The following is a 27,676-nucleotide window of genomic DNA, read 5'->3' as shown; positions in this document are numbered from 1 at the left end:
GGGTCCAGCTACCATCACGTGCCTCTAGATACCCCCTGGTTTGTGCCCCTGAGTAATTTTAGCAACAGTCCTGTAGCCTGAGATGTCCTCTAGGCCCGGCACCTCCAGAGCAAGGCTCTGTTCAGAATTCACTTTTAATAAAGGAAGTTTGTTTAGAAGATGAGTTCTTCTCAAATTGAAAAACTGCTCCTCTGTGCTTTGCAGATTTGCTAATTAACCCTGAGCTCAAAATCCAGCACAAGTCACTGGCCAGCCATCATTGGAACCTCTGGCCAGGGTCTTAGAGAAGAGGAAGTGCTGGTCCCCAGGGGAGTATGAGGCCAAGAGCAGAGGTCACACACTTATTAATACATGCTCAATAAATAATGACAGCTCTTTGTTATTTGTGTGAATGGAACACAGACCACTCCTCAGTACTTACCACTAAAGTCAGCAAATAAAGGGAAAGCGATGGGAAGACATTGCTGTTCATGCTAAGGGTAGGAACCCTGCCCTCCCTCTTTCCCGTGGCCCCTCCAAGACCTGCCCTGCCTCCCCTCACCAATGTTTTAAGCATCTCATGAAAAAAAAGGCAAGTTTTTCTTATAGGAGCCTGTTTGATTTGTTGTTTCTCACCCACCCCGTGGCAGTACATCAGTTTATCAAGATGCAGGGCCAGAGAGCATCATTACCCAGGCGTTAAAAATTCATTGGCTCTAATCTTGTGCAGCCTTTTTCTCCCTGTGTACATCCACACAGCTGTCACAACCGGGCCGACCTTTCCGAGAGGTGGCAGTTTTCTGAAAGATATCTAATTAAGCAGTTCTTCAGCAGCGATGAACTTCAGGCCTTGCTCGCTGAGGCCTCATGTTGGCGATTCTCTCCAGCGTGTCGTGTAATGGAAGGTTAAGTACTGTAGGGCTCCTGTCACCTCAGCAGATTTTACTCTTGATCTGGAAATATCACACCAATTTGGCCAAACTAACAGAGCCACAGGGCTGGAAATACTGAAGGTTTGTATTCCCTAGGTTTTCAGAATTAAAATGCAAATTACCAACTAAGGAAGAAGAAAGTGTGTCGTAGCTAAAATAGTGTGTGTAGTGAAACGTAACGTGCAGGTCATTGTTAGTCCTCCGTGTAGAAAGTGAGCGGCCTGGCATCCTGGGTCTGAGGTCAGCTACATCTGGGTCGGGGTCCCACGGCTTTTACCTATGAACCTCCCTGAACCTCCTTTTTCTCACTCAGGAGGGGCCCTGTTTAAATATCTGGTGAGAACTCAAATGCAAACTATTTTGATTCTTAAATACGTGGAGGGAATACGTCCCGGTTTGTTATCGGGACATCGCAGCTGTGACCGTGAAGGCAGTGGTCCTAGATGTACTTTATCAACCAGATGTAAAGTATGGTTGCAATTACAACAGCTGCCATTAGAACCCCTGGCTGTTTCATGGCTAAGTATTATACTTGGTGAGTAAGTTTGCTTCAGGGCCCTGGCTTGGAAATAGAAATCGATGAGTTTGCTGCTGGTGTGTTCTTCTCCTTTTGTGACCACGGACTATGAACAGACCAGGCTCTAACCTCCTCAGAAGGCTGGTTACCCCACTGACCTGCAGAGCCACCGGGGATCCCATGTCTGTGGCGCCCGTGGGACCAGCACCTGACCTTGGGCATATACCACCCATTTGTCCCAGTTTTCTCTGCTCTAAGTAAGACTGTTTACATCCTACTGTCCTCATAGGGCCACTGAGAGGATGACTTAGATAATGTGTCAGTGGGCTTTGTAAAAGCATGGTGGCCACATGGAGGTTGGCTGTTACCACGTGGGTCAGGGGCTGGGCCAGCCTGGCCACACGTGCCGTGTCCTTGGAGAAGAAGTGGGACAGCCCAAGGGGGTCATGGTTACGCCTTGACAGATAGGTCTGGGAGCTACATTATCCCTGAGGATGCCTCAGAAGCTCTTCTTAATTTTTTTACAAGTCTTTTTCTCCCCCAGCTTTATTGAGATATAGTTGACTTCAATTTTTCTTACTTCATATTGTTAAACTCTTTAATTAAAGAAGTAACATAGGATCATTGAAACAAATAAAATATAGAGGTATATAAAGAAAAAGTTGATCATCTCCCTTCCCCCACTGCATTCTCCTGAGAACAATTTGCAGTGAATCTTCCCTTTGTTTCTTGATTTCTTAGGACTTATAGAAACATATGAAAATAGTCTATCTTCCTTTTTACCTCCCTCCCTCCTTTTCTCTATCTCTCTGTCCTTCCTTCCCTTTCTTCCTTCATTTATTCCTTCTTTTTTTGCCAAAATGGGATCACACCACGTATGTTACTCTACGACTTAATCTTATAACCTGAAACAATCACGGCCATCCAGCTAAGTCAATAGAAAGAGAGATGTTTGAATATCTGCAGTGGTCCATGAGATGGAAGTCGGGTCAGTTATTTGGCCATTTCTCTATCTGAGTTGCTACTTGTTTTTGATTTGGGTTCTGTCTCTGCCTCTGCAAATGGTTCTCCTTGTACATACAGTTATAACTCTCTTGACCAACCTGTGCTGACCTGACAGGCCAGCCAGATGCGGTTCTCCATCCCGCCTGGAAGATGCACTTCCTGCTGCCCACAGCACACCCCCACTCCCAGCAGCCTCTGCAGTTCACCCATGTGCCATGTCTGCTCCCAGCAGTTGGGTCATCAGCTTTCCAAGGGACAGTTGTATCTATCCCCAGACCAGTTTAGGCCAGTGGTATGTGGACTCTAAGTGCATATTCTAGTACTATGTGAGCCAATGAAATATGAGTGCAAAAAGAGAGTTATGTCTATTACAACAAAATTGAGTGCTCTGGAAAGAGTCAGTGAAAGAGGGTCACTAAATATATTGCCGTCAGTTTAGAAGTGGGTCAGACAACTCCAAGGAGTGGGGATAAAAACTGAAAAAAATAGAAGGGGTGTCTGCATACACATTGCTTCCCAAGTACCTTTAAGTTCTGGCTCTGCTGTAAAAACACAGAACTGGAAAGTCAGAGAATGTCTTACGGGTGTAGTTTATGCAGGAAGAACCACGGGGCACCCATCAGCAGGCTATGACTCACTGCAAAGGCCTTAGCCCACATGGAAGGAGCCCATAATTTTATTCTTATTTTTGTGGACCAGCATTTTGGGATGATTAAGAGTTTGGGGAGAATTCATATAATGAATGCATATCTACGTGAGATGCAAATTGTTATGTCTATTGTCAGAATTTATCAAGCTGAATTCCTCTAATGTGTTTGGAAATAGTGGCAAAAGACCATCTGATGATAAAATTCAGTTCATTGATACAGTTTAGTGGAGAAAGCATTTACCTCCGAAGTGTCTATAATCTCACATTTTTAGTTTTATTTCCTAAGTGTAATCTCAGTTTTCCATTAAACTATTTTCCTCCCCACTTACTTTTTTTTTTTTTTTTTTTTTTTTCGGTACGCGGGCCTCTCACTGTTGTGGCCTCTCCCGTTGCGGAGCACAGGCTCCGGACACGCGCGCCCAGCGGCCATGGCTCACGGGCTTAGTCGCTCCGCGGCATGTGGGATCCTCCCAGGCCGGGGCACGAACCCGCGTCCCCTGCATCAGCAGGCGGACTCTCAACCACTGCGCCACCAGGGAAGCCCCCCCACTTACTTTCTTGCCAGCCACCTAGCCTCGGGGACATGGTCTGCTATTACCTGCATCTCCATTTCGCACACACTTGTTAACTTCATCTTTTATTACAGTCATCTATGTTCTCCACTCATCCTACGCCTTGTAAAGTAGAGCTGCTTCAGAAGCTGCAGGCAGGGTACCATGGCCGTCACAGACACGCTACTGTGGGCTTGCCCACGGAGCTCAGAATGGGTGCTGGCCAGACAGGGAGGGATGTAGTGCCCCCTGGGAGCCCCCAGATCACTCAAGTTCACTTGTATCTTCCCCTCTTCAGTTGTCCCCAGAGGCCGGCCCTCCTCTGACCCACAGTGACCTTCCTTGTGAGGTCTGGGTTCAGCAGAAAGGTCTCTGGGTCGTAGGTGCTATTTACCCTATCAGATCAAGACCAATAATGGGTGTCTGCTTGACCTAAAAAGCCAGCTACAGCAGACAATCATAAAAATGATACATACCATGAATGCTTTATTTTGGCTTTAAACATGCAAATGAGCATTTGTCCCCCAGTCTTGGTTTGGGGCCATGATCTTCTCTTTGATTATGGGTCTCTTTGGTGTATCAGGTTGTATTTACTGCATCAAATTCATGGAACTCGTAGCCTCTATGATTTCCAGATTTAGTTCCTTTTGATTGGAGTCAGACAAGTGAAGCCATCTGCATGCAGAACTCCCTGGATATTTTACGATTCTTCTCTACTCTGTTATGACTGCCTGGCCAGGACCTACCTTGGCAGCAATTTCTGCTTACCTATCGAGTTTTTCCAAAGCCTTCAACTCGGTTTTCAAGGAACAAGCAAGTTTTCCCATCTGCATTCCTATTTCATTGCAAATTACAGTAGTAACTAAAACTGGTCTGAACCTGTTTGAGGAGGCAGCCCTGCTCATCCAGGGGTGGCAGGACCAGAGAGCAGCAGGGTGACCGGGGCGGGCATCACTCCAGGGTCCAGAGCACAGGGGGAGAGCTCCAGCTCACCAACAAGAGATCCATTCAGAAAACTTTTACTGTGGCAATAATCCTGCTCTTTCTCCCAAGGATAGCACATGCCTAAGATGGGTCCCACCTCCCAGAACAAACCCCTGAGAATGGGCTTCTCCCCGGCAGGGTCTAAAATGCAAACTCCTCTTTTATGGATGAGGAGGGTTGGGCGATGATGCCCATATGCCAGGTGTGTGAACACCTCAACCAAGTACCAACCTCACTTCGCTCACCAGGCACAGGTGTACCTTTGTCACCACATGGACCAACCGGGGCTTTTACAGTGGCCCAGGGCAAGCACAACCCCCTGGGAAAGAAGGGATGCTTCAGGCCGCGTTTCCTCCCCAGCGCACCCAGATGCGGGCTTGGCTCTGAGCCTGGCCATCACCCTGCAGATGAGGGGCCAAGGAGGGTGCGGGTGGGCAACAAGCATTTCTGTGGGTCCTGAAGGATGACCAGGAGGCTGCTGGGTCAGAGGATGTGGGATCTGGGGAGAGAGAACAGCCTGAGTTTGGTACTTGGGGTTGGTTCAAATGGCAGATGGAGGAGTTTGGGGTTAGTGGGTAAAGAAGCTGGAAACTAGGTGGGATTCAGGGAGCAGAGGTCTCGTAAAAGAGTTTTAAAAGGGAGTGACCTCATCATGCTGGATTAAACGTAGCTTTTTAAAAAAATTATTATTTAATTTATTTATTTATTTATTTGCTTGGTTGTGCTGGGTCTTAGTTGTGGCTCATGGGCTCCTTAGTTGTGGCATGAGAACTCTTAGTTGCGGCATGCATGTGGGATCTAGTTCCCTGAGCAGGGATCAAATCTGGACCCCCTGCATTGGGAGCAGGGAATCTTAACCACTGTGCCACCAGGGAAGCCCCTAAACAAAGCTTTTTAAAGCAGAACAAGAGGAAGAAGACCAAGGCAGAGAGATGATTTAGATGCTTCCGCAAGGAGGAGATAACCTGGGGGCTGCCGGGAGGTGGCAGTGAGGAGGGTGTGTTCACCTGTGGAGTGGATGCTTATAGAGCACCTGCTGGGCCCTCGGCACCAGACCCCCTGATGGACCCCATGGCTGGGGCTCAGGAGAGAAAAGGAGCTCGACATAGCCCATATGGGGAGCTGGTTAGCCAGGGGTGGAAGGCAGAGGAGCCAGGAGGGCCTGGAGGTTACACAGAGACAACAGCAGAAGCTCTGCCACCCTTAGAGCTGGAGGACATCGGGGAGGAGGGGCAGGAGCAGTGACAGGAACCCCCCTCCCTGCCGCCTCTTCACCAGGTTCCCTCTCGCGTCCCCGTTGGCAGAACCTAACAGGACGCCGCCTGGGACCGTGGGGTGCAGACCTTCAACACCCCTGTCTCAGAGCAGAGTCCAGAGCTGGTGACCCTGGGCTCCCATACAGACTCTGCCTTATCAGACAGATATTGAGAGGTGTCAAGGGAGATGTCAGTGTGACTCGCGGGCCTCTGGCTGTGGAAGCCAAGGAGCCAGGTTAAATGCTGCTGAGTCTGACATGCTTCCACAAAGATAGGCCAATGCCCTCTCTAAAAAGGCCATCTGGAGTTCAGGGCAGAAACAGAGACGGTCGTTTAGCCTTTAAAAAGCCTCCCTTGTGTGGCTGCATTGACTCATTTAACCTGCTAATAGGATTGCCTGGACCTCCTCACCTCTCTCATTCCTGCTGGGACTGGATCTTCCACAGAAAAGCGCTTTGGCTTTTGCATTTCATGCTTGAGTATGTTATTGATTTTTCTAATTTCTGATAAGGCTAATTCAAAATCTTCCCCCATGAGACCTCCAGGACCTTTGGCTTCATACTGGCTGCTCAGCTTCCTGCAGTAGCCGCAGGGCGAGCAGCTTTCCGAAGTCAAGGCTGGCAGACACATCCACCCTGCCCTTAGCCGTGGATGCACCTCTATCTCAGACCACTAAACATACAAACCATGGGTCACACCAGCTGGAGGGGCAAGGACCGTGCTCTGTGTGTGAAGAAGGCAGGTGTCACACGTTCAGACATGTGCAGCCTGATGTGTCACACATTTAGACACGCCCCCACCCACCCACAGTTCTTTCTGCATTAGTCTAGAGCATGCTGATTTCATAGCATTGGACTGTATTCAGAATCAGGACCTCACCCGTACTTGTCTAGAAATGTTCCACCACCCCACCCACTGCTGCCAGGAGGCACTTCCTACCACACAGCTTCAGTAGAGCTGCTGCCCAGCTCCAGCACCCTCGCTGGCTCCCCAGTGCCCCCAGAATTAGGAAGTAACTTCTAGAGCCTTACCGAAATTTGCTCTCCGTAAACACATCTTCCACTAGCTTACCTGTTCTTGAGCTCCGAGCCCCTCCTGTGAGCCCACTCATTGAAATCCTCCTCCTCATTCAGGCCCATTCAAATGTCATCTTCTACATTAGCCCTTTGTGGATCTCTGCAGGTTCCTGCAGAGCTTGAAGAGCTCACTGTTTCCTCATGGAACTGTCCTTGCTTGGCCGTGGACAGTTGACTCTGGGTCCTGGTCTCACCCACCACTTGCCGCCCCCCATGCAGTGGGAGGCCCCAGACCATAGTGTTCAGTAGCCTGGGGTCTGTCCACAGCTGGAGGCACTCTCGGGGAGGTGTCCCCTGGACCTGGAGCCGTGCCTCAGGTACCTTCATGCCACAGATCATCTCTGGGGAGCAATGGCCCATGGAAGGAGCAGCAGGTATTGGGTGGGGCCTCCCAAGAACAAAAATGGAAAATGAGGCAGAGACAGCTTCATTTTAAGTGATTTGACCTCACATTGCTCAAGCAGCCTCTCAGTTTTGAGGTTGCCCCCCAGAATGTTCTAGAGCTCATGAAGGATTCTTTTCCCTCAGAGCAGTGTTTTCCAAAGTGTGTGAATTCCCTAGAACTGCCAAATATTGATGGATACTATGTGTCCAAAGGGGCCCATCACAAAATATTTGAGGAATATTCCACGAATGGGCTAAACAATTTAACAGATTTTTTGGTGCAGGTCTTCTCAGGGCCTTGAACGCACTCATAATGCACATGACAGGGCCCCAAGGAGGGAGTACCAAAGTGGCTTTGCCCAAGTGTATTTCACTGTAGGGGTTGGGAAGGGCGTGCGTGGGAGGGACATCCTGAGAGTCTGGTGTTTTCTCAGGAGCTCACTCAAGGAAGTGCTGTCTTCAGCCCTGGGCGGCAGACACCCCTCTGACCACGAGCTCTTCAGAGGAGACAGGTTTAGTGGCAGGGACAGAACCTAAGTTCCCGGACTGTGCTTTGCCTCAGAAGACAGGCATCTGCGTAGCAGCGTGGGAACCGAGCGTGATGAGGCTCCGGAGCAGGGGGTGTGATCCTCCCGGAGCTGCCGTTTTAAATGTGTGTTTAGCCGTCATGGTTTGACGGGTTAAAGTACCTGAGTTCCAAGCTCATCATTAAAGCTTCTGCACAGTTACTTTCGTTAGACATAACGAAGACGTATGTCATAATGTTAGAGCCACAGCAGCCGTCCTGATCACTCGGAACCTCTCTGTTTTGCAGTTCCTTCCACAAAGGGCGCCTTCCGTCAGCCCGGCCTGCATGACCCCGCACGGCACTGTCCTCCACCAGACCCTGGATTTCGATGAGTTTGTGCCCCCGCTGCCCCCGCCGCCCTATTACCCCCCGGAGTACACCTGCACGCCGACCACTGAGGCCCACAGGTGGGTCTTCCCTGGGGACACCTCTCTGAGCTATGCTGGGGCCCAAGGATGGGAGGCCGTCATTGGGGGGTGGGCGTGGGAGGTGCTCCTTGTCAGGGAAGGTGAGCAGAGGGGGAGGTGAACGAAGGCCTGTTGGATCAGACAGCAGAGCCCGGGGAGATGGGAGGGCTCAGAGCCCCGTGCGTTTCCGCTGGCCTCACTGCAGGGCATCAGAGAAGAAACTCAGCCAGGCATGAGCAGCCCTGTTCCACTCTTCACGAAATACAATACTGCTGTCGGTTTACGGTCATTTAATGGAACATGTCACATTTAATTAAAGACTGAATCAGCTGTATGATGGTTTTAATTGTCATGGAAAAGGCCATAGAGTTTATTGAAAGTGTCAATATCTTTCCAGCAAAAAACAAAAGTGAGGACTGCCTAGTGAATGAGGCTTTTATTTCATGAACACGAGAATTCCAGGCAGGGAATCGGTCTGATCGTTTTGAGGGAAACGGGAAGGGTCCGGGTTCCTTACCCAAGGAGTGATGTTCCGCGGTTCTGCCTTTCCAGGGGCCTCCACCTGGACTTTGCTTCCTCCCCATTTGGCACTTTGTACCGCGTCACCATCAACAGCCCCGGCCTGCTCTACCCCGCCGAGCTCCCGCCGCCCTACGAGGCCGTGGTGGGCCCGACCCCCACCAGCCAGGTGAGGCCCGACCCCGACAGGCCAGTTCCCCGTTCCCGGTCCTGCTGCCTGTGCAGGCATCTCCCTCAGCCTTTCAGCAAACCTGTGGGACGCTGGTCATCTTAGCCCGGTCATGTGGGAGAAGAGGCAGCAGGCGCAGAGAGCAGATCCTGCAGAGACGGCAGCCAGGTGGGGATTCCAACCCCATGTCTGTGCTGACTTTCCTTGCCTCCCCTCAGATGTGCTGGGGACACGGTGCAGAAAGAGCTGGCCCAGGCTCTGACCCTTAGGCAGAGGCCCCTCGGGGTGGGGTTGGGCCATGGTCTGAGTATGCAGGCGTCTCTGGGGTGTTTCAGCTGCAGGCCACTGTCAAAGTCATCCAGACACCTGAGAGAGCTCGTTTGGATTCCTGGTCTTGTCAGAGGCCTGGCGGCTACAGCCAGGGAGGTGCCTGATCCCAGCGGGCAGGCACTCGGGATGTGCGGCCTCAGTTTCCTCATCTGTGAAATGGGGTCATAATAGTACCAAGCACATCGGATGGAACAGGATGTTGGTAATGGACAGGACTGGGCACATGGCAGTGTCTGACTCAGCAAAAGCCACGTGCCCTTTCTTGGTATTATCCTCGTCCTCATCATCATCGTTGTCATTGCTGACTATCGAGGGGCACCAGCCAGGGCAGAGAGATGTGAGCACCGGGAAAGGCCATATGGTGCCCAAGTGCAGACGGAGTGGTAGGGCCATGCGGGTGTCCCCCAGGGCACCACAGGGATTGGGGCGTGGTGGGCAGCCACAGCCACCAAGGGAAGCAGGGGCACCGGGACAGGGCCGCAGCCACTCCTGGGCCCTGCGCATCAGTCAGAGGAGACACAGACAGAGCCGGAGCGTCAGGGGTACACTGTTATGTCTCAACAGCCACGGAGCTGCCCTGACTCATGTCCCTGCCCAGAACCCCCGCCCGGAGGTGGTGCAGGCCCCGACCTCGCACTGTCTCCCTGTGAGACGGCGCCCGTGGTGAGCTGGCCGGGCGGCAGGGCCCATCCATTCCCACCACCCCCTGAAGATCAGCCCTGGGGCCCCCTGTCCTGGTCTTGGCGTCCAGGGGATGCGACTGGAGACAGTGCCGTCCACAAGGCGATCAAGTCCTGCAGGCCAGTGGCCGTGTGTCAGGAAGGGACGAGGCTCAGCACGGTGCAGGGCATCTCTGTGACAGGCTCTCCTCGGGGTCCTGGGGCGCGACTGCTCAGCAGCCCCTAGCCCCGGCCAGCCACCCAGCCCACCCTAGCCCAGGCAGAGGCTCGTGACGCCCCGGGGCCTCCCCCCAGGCCTGCTCCCACCAAGAGGTCCCAAGGCTCGCCGGGCCCCCACGGCAAAGGGACTCGGCTGGGACTCCTGGCTGTTTTTCTGTCCACTGGAGAAACAGAGGCATGGGGCTGTGAGGAAGGAGGCAGCGGTGTGACCATGACTCTCATCTCTAGATTTATAATAACTGAAATTCTCTGGAATTTTCCCCTTTGAGGCGGAGCAGAGCATTCTGCCTTCCTGGAGTGGGTTTATTTTTCTCTTCATGATAAAAACAGTTCAGATCAATATTGTCAAGGGAAACCGCTTCTTGTGGTAACAGTCAGAGCCCTGAGTGGAGCCCTGGATGCTGCAGGGCCCTGGGCAGGGATGCTGGCCCCTGCGTGTGTCCAGGGACCCTGGGAGATGAGGCCTTGGCCCAGTGGGCAGCAGGACACAGGTCAGCGAGGAGAGGCAGGGATGCTGCTGGGGAGGGAGCAGCTCCTGCAGAGGCTCTAGGGAGGTGTGAGCATGAGATGGGGGGCCGACCCACCCGCTGGGCCTCACTGGGTGCCAGGGTCATCAGAACATCCAAGCAAGTGTCCACGGCTGCTAGGATCTGAGGTCGGGGCCTTAGAGAGATCAGGGTTCGCTGCAAAGATGGTCATGAAAGCCCTGGAGACCGGGACGGGTTGAGGCCCTAGGAGAGGGCATGGGGTGGGGTCGCAGGAAACCTGGACTCAGAAACCAGTGGTCAGGGAGGAAGGCATAGGCCAAGTGCTGCCCGGAGGCTGTGAAGGACTGAGCCCCGTCCACCTGGCTCACCTTTTCAGAGGCTGTCAATGACTTTGGCAGGAGCAGATGCTGGGGATGGGTGGGGCGGGGCGGGGGGGGGGGCATGGGAGGATCAGATGGCATCAGGGAGCGGAGGGGATGGGATGTGAGGAGGGGAAGCAAGAGTGCGGACCACTGTTTCTAGCCTCCAGTGGGCATCCCGACTCCCTGGAGGGCTTGTCAATCAAATGAAGATGGCCGGGCGCACCTACAGGGCTCCGGAGTCCAGGGTCAGGGGGCTGCTGAGAATCTGCATGGCTACCAAAGTCCCCACTGCGGCTGCTCCAAGGACACCTTTGGGGCCTGGAGTAAATCGCTCTGGCAAGATGCTCCATGAAGAGTCTGGATAGGAGGTAGTTAGGGGGGGTGGGTGGGAATAGAGTGGGAGGGGTTACCAAGGGAATATGCCAGGGCCGGAGGGCGGAGCCTGCTCCCCAGGGCCAGGGGAGGGAGGTCCCTGGAAGGCAGGAGGGGACTGAAGCAGGTGCAGATGGGCAGCTCGCTCTGTAACTAGCAGGGGCACCGAGCAGGGCGGCCAGGGGCCTGGAAACCCCAGGAAGCCCCCAAGGCTGTGTGACTCTCCTCGGCCACCTTGGGGGCAGGAGAAGCCCTGCCACCTCCCCCTCTGCACGGCAACCCTGCCTTTTGCCCTCACAGAGCTGCAGGCTCCGGGCTGCCTCTCCTTCATCCCTGTGATCTGTTACTCTATGTCCAGAAGAGAGGAACCGTGCATGATTCACGGGTCTGTGTGCACCACCCCGTGGAGAGTGGCGGAGCTGGAGCCGGAGAGAACCCCCATTATGCAAGGGCCCGGCATGCTGGGAAGCAGCCTCTGGTTTGGGTGTGACATTTGATGCACCCCGACACTTGCACCTAGTGTTTATCACTATTTTACTCTTTTTTTCTGAAGAATAGACTATATCAGAGGATGATAATACTGGTTCTAAGACCCACGTGACCTCATTTTCCAAAAGAATGGGGAATTCTCTAAATGGAGATGGCTTTCAAAAGATTGGGGGGAGGAACTTTTGAAGGGCAAAGGCCTGTCTCACATTAGCTTGCGTTGGCTCAGAAACCGCCAGCTTACAAGCCCCTGCATGAATGTTATCCCCGGGAGGACGTGGCCCCCGCCCTTCCCTGGGCTTCCCGCCTGGACAGCAGCATCTGTGATAAATGGGCCTCCACAGCCACCCCCCGCCGCCACCAGCACCGAGGAGGCAGCTGCACCTCGCCGGCTGATTCTCTCTGACCCCGTGGGCCGGCAGCACTCTTCAATTCCACAGACACCCTCCACGGAGTCTGGGAGTAAAGGATTCCATCCCTCCCACGGAGGGGAGGCTACACCTGCCAGCTCCCCCCTCCCCCAGTCCCCCGACGGGACAGCCAGGAGCAGCCATCTTACAGCAGGATCCCCGCTCCCTGGGCCAGGAGGAGGTTAATTACCCCCTTGCTAGGACAAACGCATATGAATGGCCTATTTGCACTTGTTTGGATAAAGAGAGGGAGACGCCCGCCCCCTTGGGGAGCAAGCAGATGCTGTGCAGGTCTGTGCGCGGCAGAGACCGCTCATCTGGACAGATTTTTCATTTGGGAAGAAAAGCCCCCCCTTGAGCCAGCACGTTCGTTTTGACCCGCGTGTTTCAGCCACATTCAGGTTCCGTTCTGACTTGGGTTGCGATGCGTTCTCTTTCCCGTGGCCTGAGTTTGTGGCTTTGGGGCAAGATTGGAGGGAGGGAGTTTCTTTCTACAGCAGGGAAGTGGCTGAGAATTTGCGTAGTTGATGCCCCTTTGTGAATGACAGCGTGTGTTCTGGGGGCCCCGTGAGACTGTGCGCTAGTCCACGGGCTATAGGATCGGGAGACCAACGGGATTCCCTTCCTTGTGGTCACAGGACAGGGACGAATGGGCTTCTCTGGGGCTTCAGAAGAAGGACCAGCTGGGCCACCTTGCGTGGGACCGGGCGTGTGAACCAGGAAGGCTCATGGGGGCTTGAAGGGCAGGAAGGGGGTTCACAGAAATCATTTGGGTGCAGATTCCATGACCTGGGATGCCACACTATAGAGCTGCCTTTGAACAATTGGGCGTTTGGGGTCGACGTGGCCCAGCAGTGCTTTAGGAATTTCGGTGGCAATATGGAAGGTGGGACAAGAAGTGGTGAGAAAGGCAATGGACCTGACAGAGGTGTGTCCAACCGCAAGTCCTCGAAGGTATTATTTTTATTTTCGAATGAAATGACCTTTACATTTGAAAGTCTGTAAGTGAAGTAGCTTCGAAGATTGCCTTGGGACACGAGCCGAAAACCTTAAAGCACCTTTTCCATGATGGCTGATAACTGCCCCCCAAGAACAGCTTTTTGTAAACCTGGGACATAGTCAGCTGACCTCACCCAGGAGTGGGAAACTCATTACGGAAATAGGGCAGAATTTCCATATAGGACGTCTTAGCCCCCAAGTTCCTAGGAGAAAGGGAGAGGAGGGGGAACTTGGCTTATTTGCCTAAATGCCGATTGAGTTTTCAATTACGATAAGTGGTCAAAACAGTGCATCTGGGAATAAATAAATGCAGGCGTTGGAGCGTCCACGTTATGTTATACATGCGGCTTCTCCTTTCACAGCCCTGCGGGAGCTGTGTTATAAACCTTTATTGCTAAACTCGGATTTCAACTTCAATTCTATGCCGCAAATATATCTCTTCCACTGCCTTTGTGTTTCATGGACAATACCCTGTGAAGTGAGCAGCCTTGCTGTGGCAAGGTGGCCTTGGACATCAGGGGAGGCCACATTCAAATTCAGCGCTTGATACCCTGCTCGCCAGAAGTGATGAATTCCCTGCTCCCAGGAGCTGTCTCCTCTTGAACCAAATTTGACCGGGAGCCAGAGGGAAGCCAGCGATGCTTCTGCAAAATATGACACGAATCCAATTTCCTCCTGACCTTGTCTTACTGTGTGTTTTATTTCTCTTGTTTTATGTACATTTCTTTATTACCAGAAGCTTTTTTTTCAGGCCTGAAGTTGCCACCCACCCCTACAAAAAAGAAAAAAGAGTCCAATTGAGGGTTAGATACAGGAAGAGAGGTATGAAAGGAAACGAACCTCTGGGGCATTGTTCCCTTTTTTTTGATTTGGCAGGAGATTCTTTTTTGTGTGTGTGTGTGGTACGCGGGCCTCTCACTGTTGTGGCCTCTCCCGTTGCGGAGCACAGGCTCCGGACGCGCAGGCTCAGCGGCCATGGCTCACGGGCCCCCCCCGCTCCGTGGCATGTGGGATCCTACCGGACCCGGGCACGAATCCGTGTCCCCTGCATCGGCAGGCGGACTCTCAACCACTGCGCATCCAGGGAAGCCCTGGCAGGAGATTCTTGGCAGAGATTTCCCACACAGGTTATTGGTGTGGGGTGGTGTGAATTCTCCCATCCTATCTCCTCCCTGGCAGAGAGGGAGCGTTGAGTGCAGGACGGTATTACATACACATGGGATCCAAGGGACCATTTGAGCAGCTCTCTGGGTCTCTGGTTGGGGGCAGCCAGCAGCCCGGCACCTGCTGCAATTCCAGCCCGCTTGACAGAGAGGTGGGCGCCATCAGCTATCCGACTGAAGGGGCAGGAGACCTCAGAAATATAATTACTGAGCTGGAACCAGACCAGGCCGCAGGGGCCCGCCTCACCTTCCCTGACCTCCCCCAGCTCATTATTGGCAAGTAGTTCTGAAATACCACAAGGGTCCAGAAATCATTTTTTGAGATGGCACAGGGGCACATGCATACAGGGTTCATCAGGCGCGCAGCAATGGGACAGACGCGCTCGCGTGGGGCAGATCCAAGCCCGGCAAGCGGGGAGCAGATGTGCCCCATCCCTGCCCAGCAGAGGAGGCTGGTCTCTCCCCTCACATTCCTGAGGCCTTTCTTCTCATTCAAGAAGAAAGCTGCCAAAGTGTGATGATGGTCCAACCCAACTCGAGCTTCACGGCCAGCCTCCGCCAGGAAGGGATGGCATCTGACTGGGCTCGGGGCCCCGCATTCAGCCCGGCATAGGCCCCATGTGTGGCTGGGACCCTGGCAGAGCTTAGGCAGGGAGGGCGGCCTTGGGAGCAGCCTCTTGATCCCCTGTGCGGAAGGCAGGAGGGAGGGCAGGGCACGTGCAGCTCTGGGGCGTCCAGAGCTCGTTCAATGCCCACTTGTGTCCAAACTGCCGGCCTAAAGCATTGGGGTCCCGTGAGTGTTGGTGTCGTGGACTTACTCTTCAGGCAAGAGAGGAGGGGGTGGGAAGTGAGGGCAGGGGCTGTCCCACCTCCTCTAGTGAGGGGGGGACCCTGTGTGGCCTCCGCCAGCCCCAAATGGTGCCCGTAAGTGGAAGGTGAGCGGGTTCAAGGTGGGCCCTCGGGGGGCACACGGTTCTCATTGCAGAAGGTCAGAGGAAGGGGCTTTGGCTTTGGCAATGGCGTCTTCACCCTCCCACCCCCCCGCCCCATACATTTAGGGGAGAAGATTGCAACCTGAGCACCTGTCTCTAGAAGACAAGCTCTAGGGTCAGCCTGCCTTTCTGGAGGCTGCTGTGATGTGCCCCACAGACAGCAGAGTACCCACGCACGGCCTCCTCTTTCTTCCCATAGATTCCAAGTGGGGACCCACAAGTGACCGAGCCTGGCTCCGGGGACCCAGACGCCACCGCGGGCTTCAGCACACAAGGTAATCGTACCCTTTTCGGTCTTTGAAACACTAAGTTGGTAGTTTTCCAGGCTGTGTCTCCTCCCTTTTCCTTCTCTTCTCTGCCTGCTCCTCCCTCCTCCATCTCTTCCTCTTTAAGGGGTGGGGGCGGGAATTTGCTGCAGCCTCTCCTGCTAAGTACATGGAAGCTTCCACATGTCCTCCTTCCCTGCCAGTGGTCAGAGCTGGGAGGCCTCATGCTTTCCCTGGGGGACTTTGTCCGCCTCCCCCAGCGCCCTTTCTCTCTCACTCGAGGAGTATGGTTTTGAAGAAGAGTGCGACACAGTCTGCGATGGACCCTTTCCAGAGCAAAATCATACCAGGCTAATGTCCGCTCAGCCCCCCTCAGGAGGAGGCTGGGCTGGGCCAGGGGGGGATCCAGAGCTGGGGGCTCCCTGCCCACTGGCTGCAGAGGAGGAGGCTGGAGGGCAGGGGCCTGAGGTTGTGTCCTGGAGGGCGTGGCAGGAAAAGCGTGAGAAGTCAGATCCCAAATATGGGGTGGGAGCCACAGGACAAACCTCGGGGTAGGGAAGGTGGTCCGAGGTGACGGGAAAGCAGACGACCTTGGCAGCAGGGGGAACAGATGGGTGGGGTTGGGTGGCATCCCTGGGGAGCTTTCGTCTTGAGGTCCCCAGCAGGCTCGTGTGGGTGCATTTATTTGGAGACCGAAGTCAGCCACCTTGGGAGATGACTAAGCGTCCCAGAAAGGTCCGTGTCCTGTGCTGCTGCCATCCCCACTTCAAGTAACGTCTAAGAGAAATAAGGAGGGGCCATCCTTCATGAGGCCACCTCTGAGCGGCAGTAGCCCCGGGTCGCTACAGTTGAATGTGGAAGTGACCTTGCCTTTCCCTTGGTGACTCCAAGGGGCCATCAGGAGCTTGTCTAAGAGGTGGCATCCAGTGACCACCTTTCCAGGGGCTACTCCAGGGTGCAGTGCCTTCTAAAGCTTGGTGGGGGGGAAGGCCTGCAGCCGGGCCCCCCATTCCAGCCACGTGATTCCCACACACCACCAGTTCTCCAGGAAAGCATGGTTAGAAAGGCCAGGCAGCATGGCGGCTCCAGGGCCCGTTTCTATCTGTGGCCTCGGGGCAGGTGGGGATGGACAGGGTGTCTGGGATGCCCTTCGGGAGGCGTTCAGCAGGGCTGGGCCCTCCTCACTGCCTCACTGCCCTGGGCAGTTAGCTGGGCTCCACCGAGAGATTCAGAGGGGCCAGCCCTGAGCGTAGGCAGGAACATACAAGAAGCTCTGGCAGGGGGCTTGCAGGCCAAGCAGGTAGTAACAGGGAATTTCTGTGTGGGGTGAGGTTGAGGTCAAGGTCATTTTTTTTGCTGGTATATGTCCGATTGTTCCAGGCTGTTTCTTGCTTTTGTACCTTTGTCAAAAATCAGTCAAGCATAGTTGCATGGGTCTGCTTCTGGGTCCCTGTTCTGTTCTGTCCCATTGATCTGTGTGTCAGCCCCTCTGCCAATTCCACCCTGTCTTCATGGCTGTCGCTCTGTAATAAGCCTCAATATCAGGCAAGGGATGCCTCCCACTTCATTCTTCTTTGTCAAGATTGCAGCTACTGTAGGGCCTGTGCCTTTCCATATCCATTTTTGAATCAGCTCACCTGTATCTACAAAATACCTTGCTGGAAACATTTTTTAAATTATTTGTTAAGATCGATCATTTTTTTCAATTTTTTAAATACATCTTTATTGGAGTATAATTGCTTCACAATGCTGTGTTAGTTTCTGTTGTACAACAAAGTGAATCAGCCATATGCATACATATGTCCCCATATCCCCTCCCTTTTGAGCCTCCCTCCCACCCTCCCTATCCCACCCCTCTAGGTGGTCGCAAAGCATCGAGCTGATCTCCCTGTGCTATGCGGCTGCTTCCCACTAGCTATCGATTTTACATTTGGCAGTGTATATCCGTTGATGCTTCTCTCACTTTGTCCCAGCTTCCCCCTCCCCGCTCTGTGACCTCAAGTCCATCCTCTATGTCTGCGTCTTTATTCCTGCCCTGCCTCTAGGTTCATCAGTGCGATTTTTTTTAGATTCCATATATATGTGTTAGCATACAGTATTTGTTTTCCTCTTTCTGACTTACTTCACTCTGTATCACAGACTCCAGGTCCATCCACCTCACTACAAATAACTCAGTTTCGTTTCTTTTTATGGCTGAGTGATATTCCATTGTATATATGTGCCACATCTTCTTTATCCATTCATCTGTCAATGGACACTTAGGTTGCTTCCATGTCCTGGCTATTGTAAATAGTGCTGCAGTGAACATTTTGGTACATGACTCTTTGAATTATGGTTTTCTCAGGGTATATGCCCAGTAGTGGAATTGCTGGATCATATGGTAGTTCTATTTTTAGTTTTTTAAGGAACCTCCATACTGTTCTCCATAGTGGCTGTATCAACTTACATTCCCACCAACAGTGCAGGAGGGTTCCCTTTTCACCACACCCTCTCCAGCATTTGTTGTTTGTAGATTTTTTGATAATGGCCATTCTGACCATTGTGAGGTGATACCTCATTGTAGTTTTGATTTGAATTTCTCTTATAATTAGTAATGGTGAGCATCTTTTCATGTGCCTCTTGGCCACCTGTATGTCTTCTTTGGAGAAATGTCTATTTAGGTCTTCTGCCCATTTTTTAATTGGGTTGTTTTGTTTTTTTGATATTGAGCTCCATGAGCTGTTTGTATATTTTAGAGATTAATACTTTGTCCGTTGTTTCATTTGCAAATATTTTCTCCCATTCTGAGGGTTGTCGTTTCATCTTGTTTATGGTTTCCTTCACTGTGCAAAAGCTTTTAAGTTTAATTATGTCCTATTTGTTTATTTTTGCTTTTATTTTCATTACTCTAGGAGGTGGGTCAAAAAAGATCTTGCTGCAGTTTATGTCAAAGAGTGTTCTGCCTATGTTTTCCTCTAGGTTTATAGTATCTGATTTTACATTTAGGTCTTTAATCCATTTTGAGTTTATTTTTGTGTATGGTGTTAGAGAATGTTCTAATTTCATTCTTTTACATGTAGCTGTCCAGTTCTCCCTGCACCACTTATTGAAGAGGCTGTCTTTTCTCCATTGTATGTTTTTGCCCCCTTTGTTGTAAATTAGGTGACCATATGTGCGTGGGTTTCTCTGTGGGCTTTCTCTCCTGTACCATTGATCTATATTTCTGGTTTTGTGCCAGTACCATACTGTCTTGATTACTGTAGTTTGTAGTATAGTTTGAAGTTGGGGAGCCTGATTCTTCCAGCTCCATTTTTCTTTCTCAAGATTGCTTTGGCTATGCGGGGTCTTTTGTGTTTCCATACGAATTGTAAAGTTTTTTGTTCCAGTTCTGTGAAGAATGCCATTGGTAATTTGATAGGGATTGCATTGAATCTGTAGATTGCTTTGGGTAGTATAGTCATTTTCACAATATTGATTTTTCCAATTCAAGAACAGGGTATATTTCTCCATCTGTTTATGTCATCTTTGATTTCTTTCATCACTATTTTATAGTTTTCTAAGTACAAGTCTTTCACCTCCTTAGGTAGGTTTATTCCTAGGTATTTTATTCTTTTTTTGGCAGTGGTAAATGGGATTGTTTCCTTAATTTCTCTTTCTGATTTTTCGTTGTTAGTATATAGGAATGCAAGAGATTTCTGTGCATTAATTTTGTATCTTGCAACCTTACCAAATTCATTGATTAGTTCTAATAGTTTTGTGGTAGCATCTTTAGGATACTCTATGTATAGTATCATGTCATCTGCAAACAGTGACAGTTTTACTTCTTCTTTTCCAATTTGTATTCCTTTTATTTCTGTTTCTTCTCTGATTGCCATGGCTAGGACTTCCAAAACTATGTTGAATAAGAGCAGCAAGAGTGGACATCCTTGTCTTGTTCCTGATCTTAATGAAAATGCTTTCAGTTTTTCACCATTGAGTATGATGTTTGCTGTGGATTTGTCATATATGGCCTCTATTAAGTTGAGGTAGGTTCCCTCTATGCCCATTTTCTGGAGATAAATGGGTGTTGAATTTTGTCAAAAGCTTTTTCTGCATCTGTTGAGATGATCATATGGTTTTTATTCCTTAATTTGTTAATACTGTGTATCATATTGACTGATTTGCCTATATTGAAAAATCCCTGCATTCCTGGCAAAAATCCCACTTGATCGTGGTGTATGATCCTTTTAATATGTTGTTGGATTCTGTTTGCTAATATTTTGTTCAGGAATTTTGCATCTATGTTCATCAGTGATATTGGTCTATAATTTTCTTTTTTTGTGATATCTTTTTCTGGTTTGGTATCAGGGTGATGGTGGCTTTGTAGAACAAATTTGGGAGTGTTCCTCCCTCTGCAATTTTTTGGAAGAGTTTGAGAAGGATGGGTGTTAGCTCTTCTCTAAATGTGTGATAAAATTCGCCTGTGAAGCCATCTGGTCCTGGGCTTTTGTTTGTTGGAAGATTTTTAATTACAGTTTCAACTTCATTACTTGTGAGAGGTGTGTTTATATTTTCTAATTCTTCCTGGTTCAGTCTTGGAAAATTGTACCTTTCCAAGAATTTGTCCATTTCTTCATGGTTGTCCATTTTATTGGCATATAGTTGTTTGTAGTAGTCTCTTATAATCCTTCGTATTTCTGCAGTGTCAGTTTTGATTTCTCCTTTTTCATTTGTAATTTTATTGATTTGCATCCTCTCCCTTTTTTTCTTGATGAGTCTGGCTAAGGGTTTATCAATTTTGTTTATCTTCTCAAAGAACCAGCTTTTAGTTTTATTGATCTTTGCTATTGTTTTCTTTGTTTCTATTTCATTTATTTCTGCTCTGATCTTTATGATTTCTTTCTTTCTACTGACTTGGGGTTTTTTTTGTTCTTCTTTCTCTAGTTGCTTTAGGTGTAGGGTTAGATTGTTTATTTAAGATTTTTCTTGTTTCTTGAGATGAGATTGAATTGCTATAAACTTCCCTCTTAGAATTGCTTTTGCTGCATCCCATAGAGTTTGGGTCATTGTGTTTTTGTTGTCATTTGTTTCTGTGTATTTTTTTATTTCTTCAGGGATCTCTTGGTTACTTAGTAGCACTCTGTTTAGCGTCCATGTATTTGTGTTTCTTTTTTTTTTTTTTGCGGTTTGTGGACCTATCACCGCTAAGGCCTCTCCCGTTGCAGAGCACAGGCTCCAGACACGCAGGCCCAGCGGCCATGGCTCACGGGCCCAGCCACTCTGCGGTATGTGGGATCCTCCTGGACCAGGGCACAAACCCGTGTCCCCTGCATCAGCACGCGGACTCCCAACCACTACGCCACCAGGGAAGCCCTGTGTTTCATTTCTTTAATTTATTTTTTTATCATTTTTTTGGCCACACGGCAGGTGGGATTTTAGTTCCCTGACCAGGGATCGAACCCATGGCCCCCGCATTGGAAACATGGAGTCTTAACCACTGGACTGCCAGGGAAGTCTCCCTTGCTGGGATCTTGACAGGAATTAAACCTGTACAGCTATTTGGATAGAATCAGCATCTTTCTTTTTTTTTATTGAAGTAGAGTTGATTTACAATGCCATGTTGATTGCTGCTGTACAGCAAAGTGACTCAGTTATACATATATATTCTTTTCATATTCTTTTCCATTATGGTTTATCACAGGATACTGAATATAGTTCCCTGTGCTATACTGTAGGACCTTGTTGTTTATCCATCCTATATGTACTAGTTTGCATCTGCTAATCCCAAACTCCCAGTCCATCCCTCTCCCCTCCCCCTCCCACTTGTCAACCACAAGTCTGTTCTCTATGTCTGTGAGTCTGTTTCTGTTTCATAGATAAGTTCATTTGTGCCATATTTTAGAGAATCGCCATCTTTCTAAAGCTGAGTCTTCCGAGGCATGAACACAGTCTGTCTCCATGGTTTTCGAGCTTTGGTTTCACGGTATCATTTTCAGCATACAGATCCTGGGCAGCTTTCCTTACTGTGTGTGTTTCGTGTTTCATTTTTCTCTGGAGCAGCTGTTGATGGCACTGGGTTTATACCTTTGGTTTCTGCATGTTCATCGTCAGTACATGGGACTGACTCTGAATCAATCGGAGGGGATTCACTCATGTATTCCCCTTGAATCCTGCAGCCTTGCTGAGTGCACTTATTAGCTCTAGAATTTTTTTTGTTTTTTTTGAGATTCTGTTATTGTTTTTTTAAACAATATTGTTTTGCTATTTGTTAAAATAACAAAATAGTGATGAGGACATGGGTGCCCTAACTGGGGACTTGTAAGTCAGCCCACTGCTTTGGCAAAGCATTTAGGATGCAGAGCCATGAAAATATTTATGCCATTAGATGTGCTCATACTTCTAGAATCACCCCCGGGGAGTAATGCAGAAAAAGAAAAACTAAGCATGCAGATAAATTGTTGTCTTTTCCATAACAGTAAAAACTGAGGGGGACAATGAAGTCCATTAATAAGAGTTCAGGAAAATGTGTTACACAAGCTGAATATATCACTACACATTATTAGGAAAAATGTTTTCGATCCGTTAGGTAAAACCCTGGAGGTCCACCACGATTATGACATTTATATAAATGTAGGCACATGACACAACCCTGGAGGGGAGGGTATGCAGAAATGAGAGTGACCAAACTTGGGCCATAAGCCTTTCCTGTAATGCTGTTCTAATTTCATAAGGTTTCTATTAATTAATTACATAAATTCAGAGCTAGGTCACATTTGTCACTCATGACTCTGCATTTCCTTGAGGAACTCAACCACTGGATTTTCACTGACATTAAGAAACTTAGGGGACTTCCCTGGTGGAGCAGTGGTTAAGAATCCACCTGCCAATGCAGGGGACATGGTGTGATCCCTGGTCCAGGAAGATCCCACGTGCCGCAGAGCAACTAAGCCCGTGCACCACAACTACTGAAGCCCATGCACCTAGAGCCGGTGCTCTGCAACGAGAAGCCACCAATGAGAAGCCCGCGCACCGCAATGACGAGTAGCCGCAAGTCAGCATAACTAGAAAAAGCCCACACACCACAATGAAGACCCAATGCAGCCAAAAAAAAAAAAAAAAAAATTAAATTAAAAAAACAAAGAAACTTGGGATCAAGGGTGTGTACATATGTCCAGTCTCATCAAATTATATACAGTAAATAGGCACAGGTGTTTTGCATATCAATTATACCTCAGTAAAGCTGTAAAAGAGAGAGAGGGGGAATTGGGATCAAAAAGAATATGAAGGAATGAATATTATTCAAAATACTTTCAGGGGCTTCCTTGGTGGCTCGGTGGTTGAGAGTCCGCCTGCCGATGCAGGGGATGAGAGTTTGTGCCCCGGTCCGGGAGGACCCCACATGCCGCGGAGCAGCTGGGCCCGTGAGCCATGGCCGCTGCGCCTGCACGTCCGGAGCCTGTGCTCTGCAGCAGGAGAGGCCACAACAGTGAGAGGCCCGCGTACCGCAAAAAAAAAAAAAAAAAAAAAAGACTTTTAATATACTTGCTGGGTAATTTTTGAAAAGATTTTGAGAGTGTTAATAATGACAATGTCTAGGTTTGAAGTTTTCTAAGGAGACAGGAAACTATTTTTTCTTTTCTACATTTATACATTTGCTCTTGAGCACTTGCCCAATTACTTCCTTGGGATAAATTCCAGTGAAGGAAATTGCTGAGTCCAGGGGAATGTGTATTTTAGACTTGGATGTATTGACTACACTATGTCCTGGAAGGGTTTTATTATGAGTTTATGTTCCCGCCAAGAGTGTTTGTGACACCCCAAGACATTGTCACTCCTGGGGACCTTTACCATCCTTGTAGGTGAACTTGACACACACATAGGATTGAGTTTCTGCACCTTTTTACATGTTTATCATCAACTTGTAGGTCTGTTTTGGGTCCATTTATTTCTGTTGCAGTGGGGGTTTTTTTGTTTTGTTTTTTTTGGTTTATGAGAAAAATATTTGTTAAATAGAGAAGTGAGAAAATGTGTAAGAGTGACTCTTTTTCTATTTATGGCAGGTTTGCTTCCCCAGTTCAGGCTTTGCTTCTCGAAGCCTGTTAATGAGGCCTTTGCTGTACACAAGTTTACCATGTTTTTGTTGCTATTGTCAAATTTATCAAGCTTTTCCTTTATGGTTTCTATCATGTTTACAAAGTCTTTCTCCCCCTCAATGCAGTAGATTTATTCTTCCATATTTTCTTCTACTCTTATGGTATCTTAAAGAAGAAAAGGATTAATCGTCCTGAAGAATTTTTTTTTTTTTTTTTTGTATGTGATACGTGAGGTCTGGCTCATCTTTGTTGTTCCAGGTGGACTCATGGGACTGATGGTCTCAAAGCATCTCTCAGGAGGGCAGCGGCAGACAGTGGGTGATAGGGGGGCGCCGAACACGTGTGCTCCGGAATGGGTCCGCTTTCCGCCAGCTCCCACTCGGTGACCTGCCACCTTCTTCCCCGCCCTCTCTCAGCAGAGTTTCCTCGGCTGTGGGCTAGGCGTGACCGTGTGGGCCTTGGGCACAGGACATGTGCACAGATGTGGGGCTCGCAGGGCCCCTGGGAGCAGAGAAGTTCCCCCAAGACCCACAGGAAGGGGAGAAAGGAGCAGATCTCAAAGCCTCCCCCACTGTAAGAGTTCAGGCTGCTGTGGTTCTTACCCTGTGTTCCCCAGGAGGGCCACTCGCCTTGAACATCTACTTCAGTGGGAGGAGGGGGGCAGTGAGGAGCCTTAGGGAGGGGCGCCCTGGGGTGGTCTGGTGATGGGAGAGAAGAGGTTAGAGGGCAGCGCTCGTCAAGCCCTGATGTGCATACAGGTCCACTGGGGACCCTGTTTAGACAGATTCTGGTCCAGCCTCCACCCCAGGGGCCACCTGCGGAGAAGCAAGGGGTAAAGCCCAGCGTAAGCAGCATGACATGACCGGTCCAGAGCAGCGGTTCTCACACTCGGGGCATCAGAATCCCCTGGGGCTTGTTCATATCCTGATGGCCGGGCCCACCCTCAGAGCCGGGCAGGGCTGGACTGAGGATATGCATTCTGGCACAGTTGCAGGGGGGTTTGTTCTCAGAGGGCTGGGCTACCCCACCTGCCTGACGAGGGGCTGCACTCTGGGCCCAAGCTGCATCCCCTGCGTGGAATGGGCACTGGCACCTGGCTGGGGTGCCCTGGGGTCCCTCAGAGCCCCATCCTCTCTCTGCATGGGCCCTGCCCATTGAGCACGTGACCCCCACCTTCCCGTACTTCAGACCCCCCAGGGGATGCCCTGGATGGGAGATGCAGCTGGTTTCTGACTTGGAGTCTCTCATGGAGACCCATACCCCTCCTGGAATGATTCTTGGGGGATCGTCTGGTTCCCCCATCCTTTCTACACAATCAGCCTGGGCAGGATTTCCATGCCCGCAAGATGACAGGGTTTGTCCAGGTTTGGAGTTTGGAGGGTGGGCTTCCCCCACCCCCTGGGAGGACCCCGGGTGGCGGATGGGCACGTGGGCGGCGCCGTCCCTCATGGGGGCGGCTTGGTAGTTGCCCAGCACCAGCGCTAACGCCGGGTCCTTTGCCTTGCAGCTCCGGCCGACAGCTCCAGCCTGCTGGCCCTCGAGGGCACTGCCGTGCCGGGCCTGAGCCGCCCACCCTCCGATGGCCCCACGGGCACCCTGCTGCCCGCCCCACACCCACGCTGCACATCTCCTGAGGGCCCCCGCCAGGGCGCGCGGGCACGGCCAGGTCCCAGGCGCGTGGCCCGCTCCACCAGCGACCCCACCTCGTGCGCATCCAGGGCGGCAGGTACAGCTGGCCCAGCCCCCTGTGTCCCCAGGGCGTGCCTGGGTCTGCCCGGACACTGCAGGCCTCGGTGCCCCCTGGGAGTGGAGTCCAGCCCTGGGCCCTGCCTCAGGGCCACACGGGGAATGTGGTCTCGAAGTCCAGAGCCTGTAAGGGGGGCGGACAGTCTGGGGCCCCTGCTGTGCTCCCACCAGGCTTGCTGCTCTGGCCAGGGAGGCTGGAGGGAGGAGGAAAGGTTTGGGGTGATGACAGCCCTCCAGGAGGGTCCGCCAGCCCTGACGTTAGCCTGTGGGCTGCACACCAGCTCTGGGGCACGAGAAGGTCCTAGGGTCAGGCAGGGCCCACAGTCTGTGTCTGTCTGTCAGCCGGGGTGGCTCTGCCCCCAGGACCAGCCTGGGTAACACACCTGTGGGAAGTGCCAGTGTCTGCTGAGCGGTCTGGTGGGACCCAGCGCCACGCAAGGTGTGGCTGCATCTCAGTGACAGCGCTGCGGAGGTGGGTGTCCACCAGCCGATGCCGCCCAGGGCAGACACAGGTGTGTTCTCGACAGCACTTCACGGGCGCCCTGGGCCACACTCAGCGTGTGGCCCAGAGCTACGTCAGGGTCGCCCACATGACGTCAGAATGGCCAGTGCCCTCCCAGGCTGGGGGACCTGGCACCAGAGTCCTGCGCCCGGCAGCCCAGGAATCTGCACTTCAACCAGCCCCCCAAGGGGTCCTGTACGTCCTGAAGTAGGAGGACCCCCATCTCCACCCGGGTTGCTATTTTTGAGTAGGAGGATGGCGGGGTCTGTGCCAGTAAAGGCCGGTGAGCCCTTGGCCACAATGCCATCGCCCTGTGGACTTGTCCATACAGCACAAGTGAAGGAACCTGGAGGAGGCCAGTGGTGCCTGGACTGGTCAGGGTCTTGTCCAGCTGGACCCCAAGGAGACTAGATCCCGTCCTGCCCCAGAACCATGTCCCTGTGAGGAGCCAGCAACACTCAACAGGCAGCTGCCCGGAGGTGCCCTGCTGGGAAGTGCTGGGCTTTGCTTCTGCAGCTCTTTGGTCCGCATCCCTCTCCCTGCCCTCCTGCGCCCGCCTCTGCCAACTCACACAGAGACGCCTCTGCCAGAACCTTCTCCTGGAGATGACCCTCGGCTGGTGTACTCAGGGTTCAGATGTCTCTCGCCCTGTTAGGGCCAACGCTCCCTGAACGGGGCCCGCGGATGACTGCACACACCCCCACCCAGTGAAGTTCATGCTCCGCAAACCCTGACAGGTTAGGGATGGACTTGCAGAGCAGCGGTGGCTTGATTACAAGTCGTCACCCCTGCATCCTTCTCACCGCCCTGTCGCCTCAGCCTCCTCTTGGCTGCCTGACAGTTACTGTTGTGCATATATGTCTCCCAGGGGGCCAGAGCCCCAGATGCAGATGGGGATTGGGATGAGCGACTGTGGGTTTGTCAGTGGCACCGGCCTGCTACCCTGTGCCCGGGCCACGCTGAGGAAGTGACGGGCCCTGGGGATGCCACCTGCCCCGGGTGGGAGCCACCTGGGCGCCGGCTGGCTGAAATTCAGGAGTTTTCTTCTGCTGCTCTTGCATCTGAAATCCATTGCTTATCCTCAGGAGGGCTACTACGGTGTTATCGGGAGTTCCTTTTCCCCGGCTGTGTGTTAACTGAATTCTCTTTCTGGTTAAGGCGATGGCTCGTCACACACCCCATCCTGCAGCCAGGATCTTGAAGCAGGACTGTCCCGGGCTGCACGGGAAACCGGTGAGACTCTCTTTCTCTGAAACCCTTTGATAACCACCGTGTGGGGGGCAGGGGTGACCAGAGGTCCTCGGCTGCCTTGTGTCTAAACATAGCCCCTCCCAGAGTCACCCAGGCATGCGATGCCCCAAATCTCTGGGCTTTGGAAGATGGGCCTGCCCTCCCTCCCCTGCTGTCTTGGCAGATGTATTAGAGGCTACAGCTGATTTAACAGCACACGGCTGCTTGTGTCACTGTATTTATGAGGTTCTCTTTGGAGGGGAGACGGGCCCGTGTGAATCTCATACAGTTTCACATGCTTAATTGCCAGGCTTGCTCGCTGCTACCAGAAATACCCCAGACCACCCAGAACGTGTTTCCTGTGTGACTTGAAACGTAGATTGA

General features: G+C 51.4%; 1 protein-coding gene across 10 annotated transcripts in view; it reads left to right on the top strand.

The window, feature by feature from the left end:
* The window catches only part of ENTREP2 (endosomal transmembrane epsin interactor 2), a 424,627-nt gene that overhangs the window by 390,314 nt on the left and 6,637 nt on the right, over positions 1 to 27,676 (top strand). For 9 of the 10 annotated variants that reach the window (XM_067030097.1, XM_067030098.1, XM_067030100.1 and 6 more), the window contains 5 exons: positions 8,148 to 8,308; positions 8,861 to 8,996; positions 15,697 to 15,772; positions 25,322 to 25,540; positions 27,221 to 27,295. In XM_067030097.1, the coding sequence (XP_066886198.1) occupies positions 8,148 to 8,308; positions 8,861 to 8,996; positions 15,697 to 15,772; positions 25,322 to 25,540; positions 27,221 to 27,295 (667 nt within the window). Of the gene's footprint in view, positions 1 to 8,147; positions 8,309 to 8,860; positions 8,997 to 15,696; positions 15,773 to 25,321; positions 26,800 to 27,220; positions 27,296 to 27,676 lie in introns of all 10 variants that reach the window. The other variant, XM_067030103.1, reaches the window with a different exon arrangement.

The sequence above is a fragment of the Kogia breviceps genome, chromosome 3 (assembly GCF_026419965.1).
Source record: "Kogia breviceps isolate mKogBre1 chromosome 3, mKogBre1 haplotype 1, whole genome shotgun sequence".
NCBI lineage: Eukaryota > Metazoa > Chordata > Mammalia > Artiodactyla > Physeteridae > Kogia > Kogia breviceps.
The sequence above is the reverse complement of the archived record's forward strand: the minus strand, read 5'-3'. Positions and strand labels throughout refer to the sequence as shown.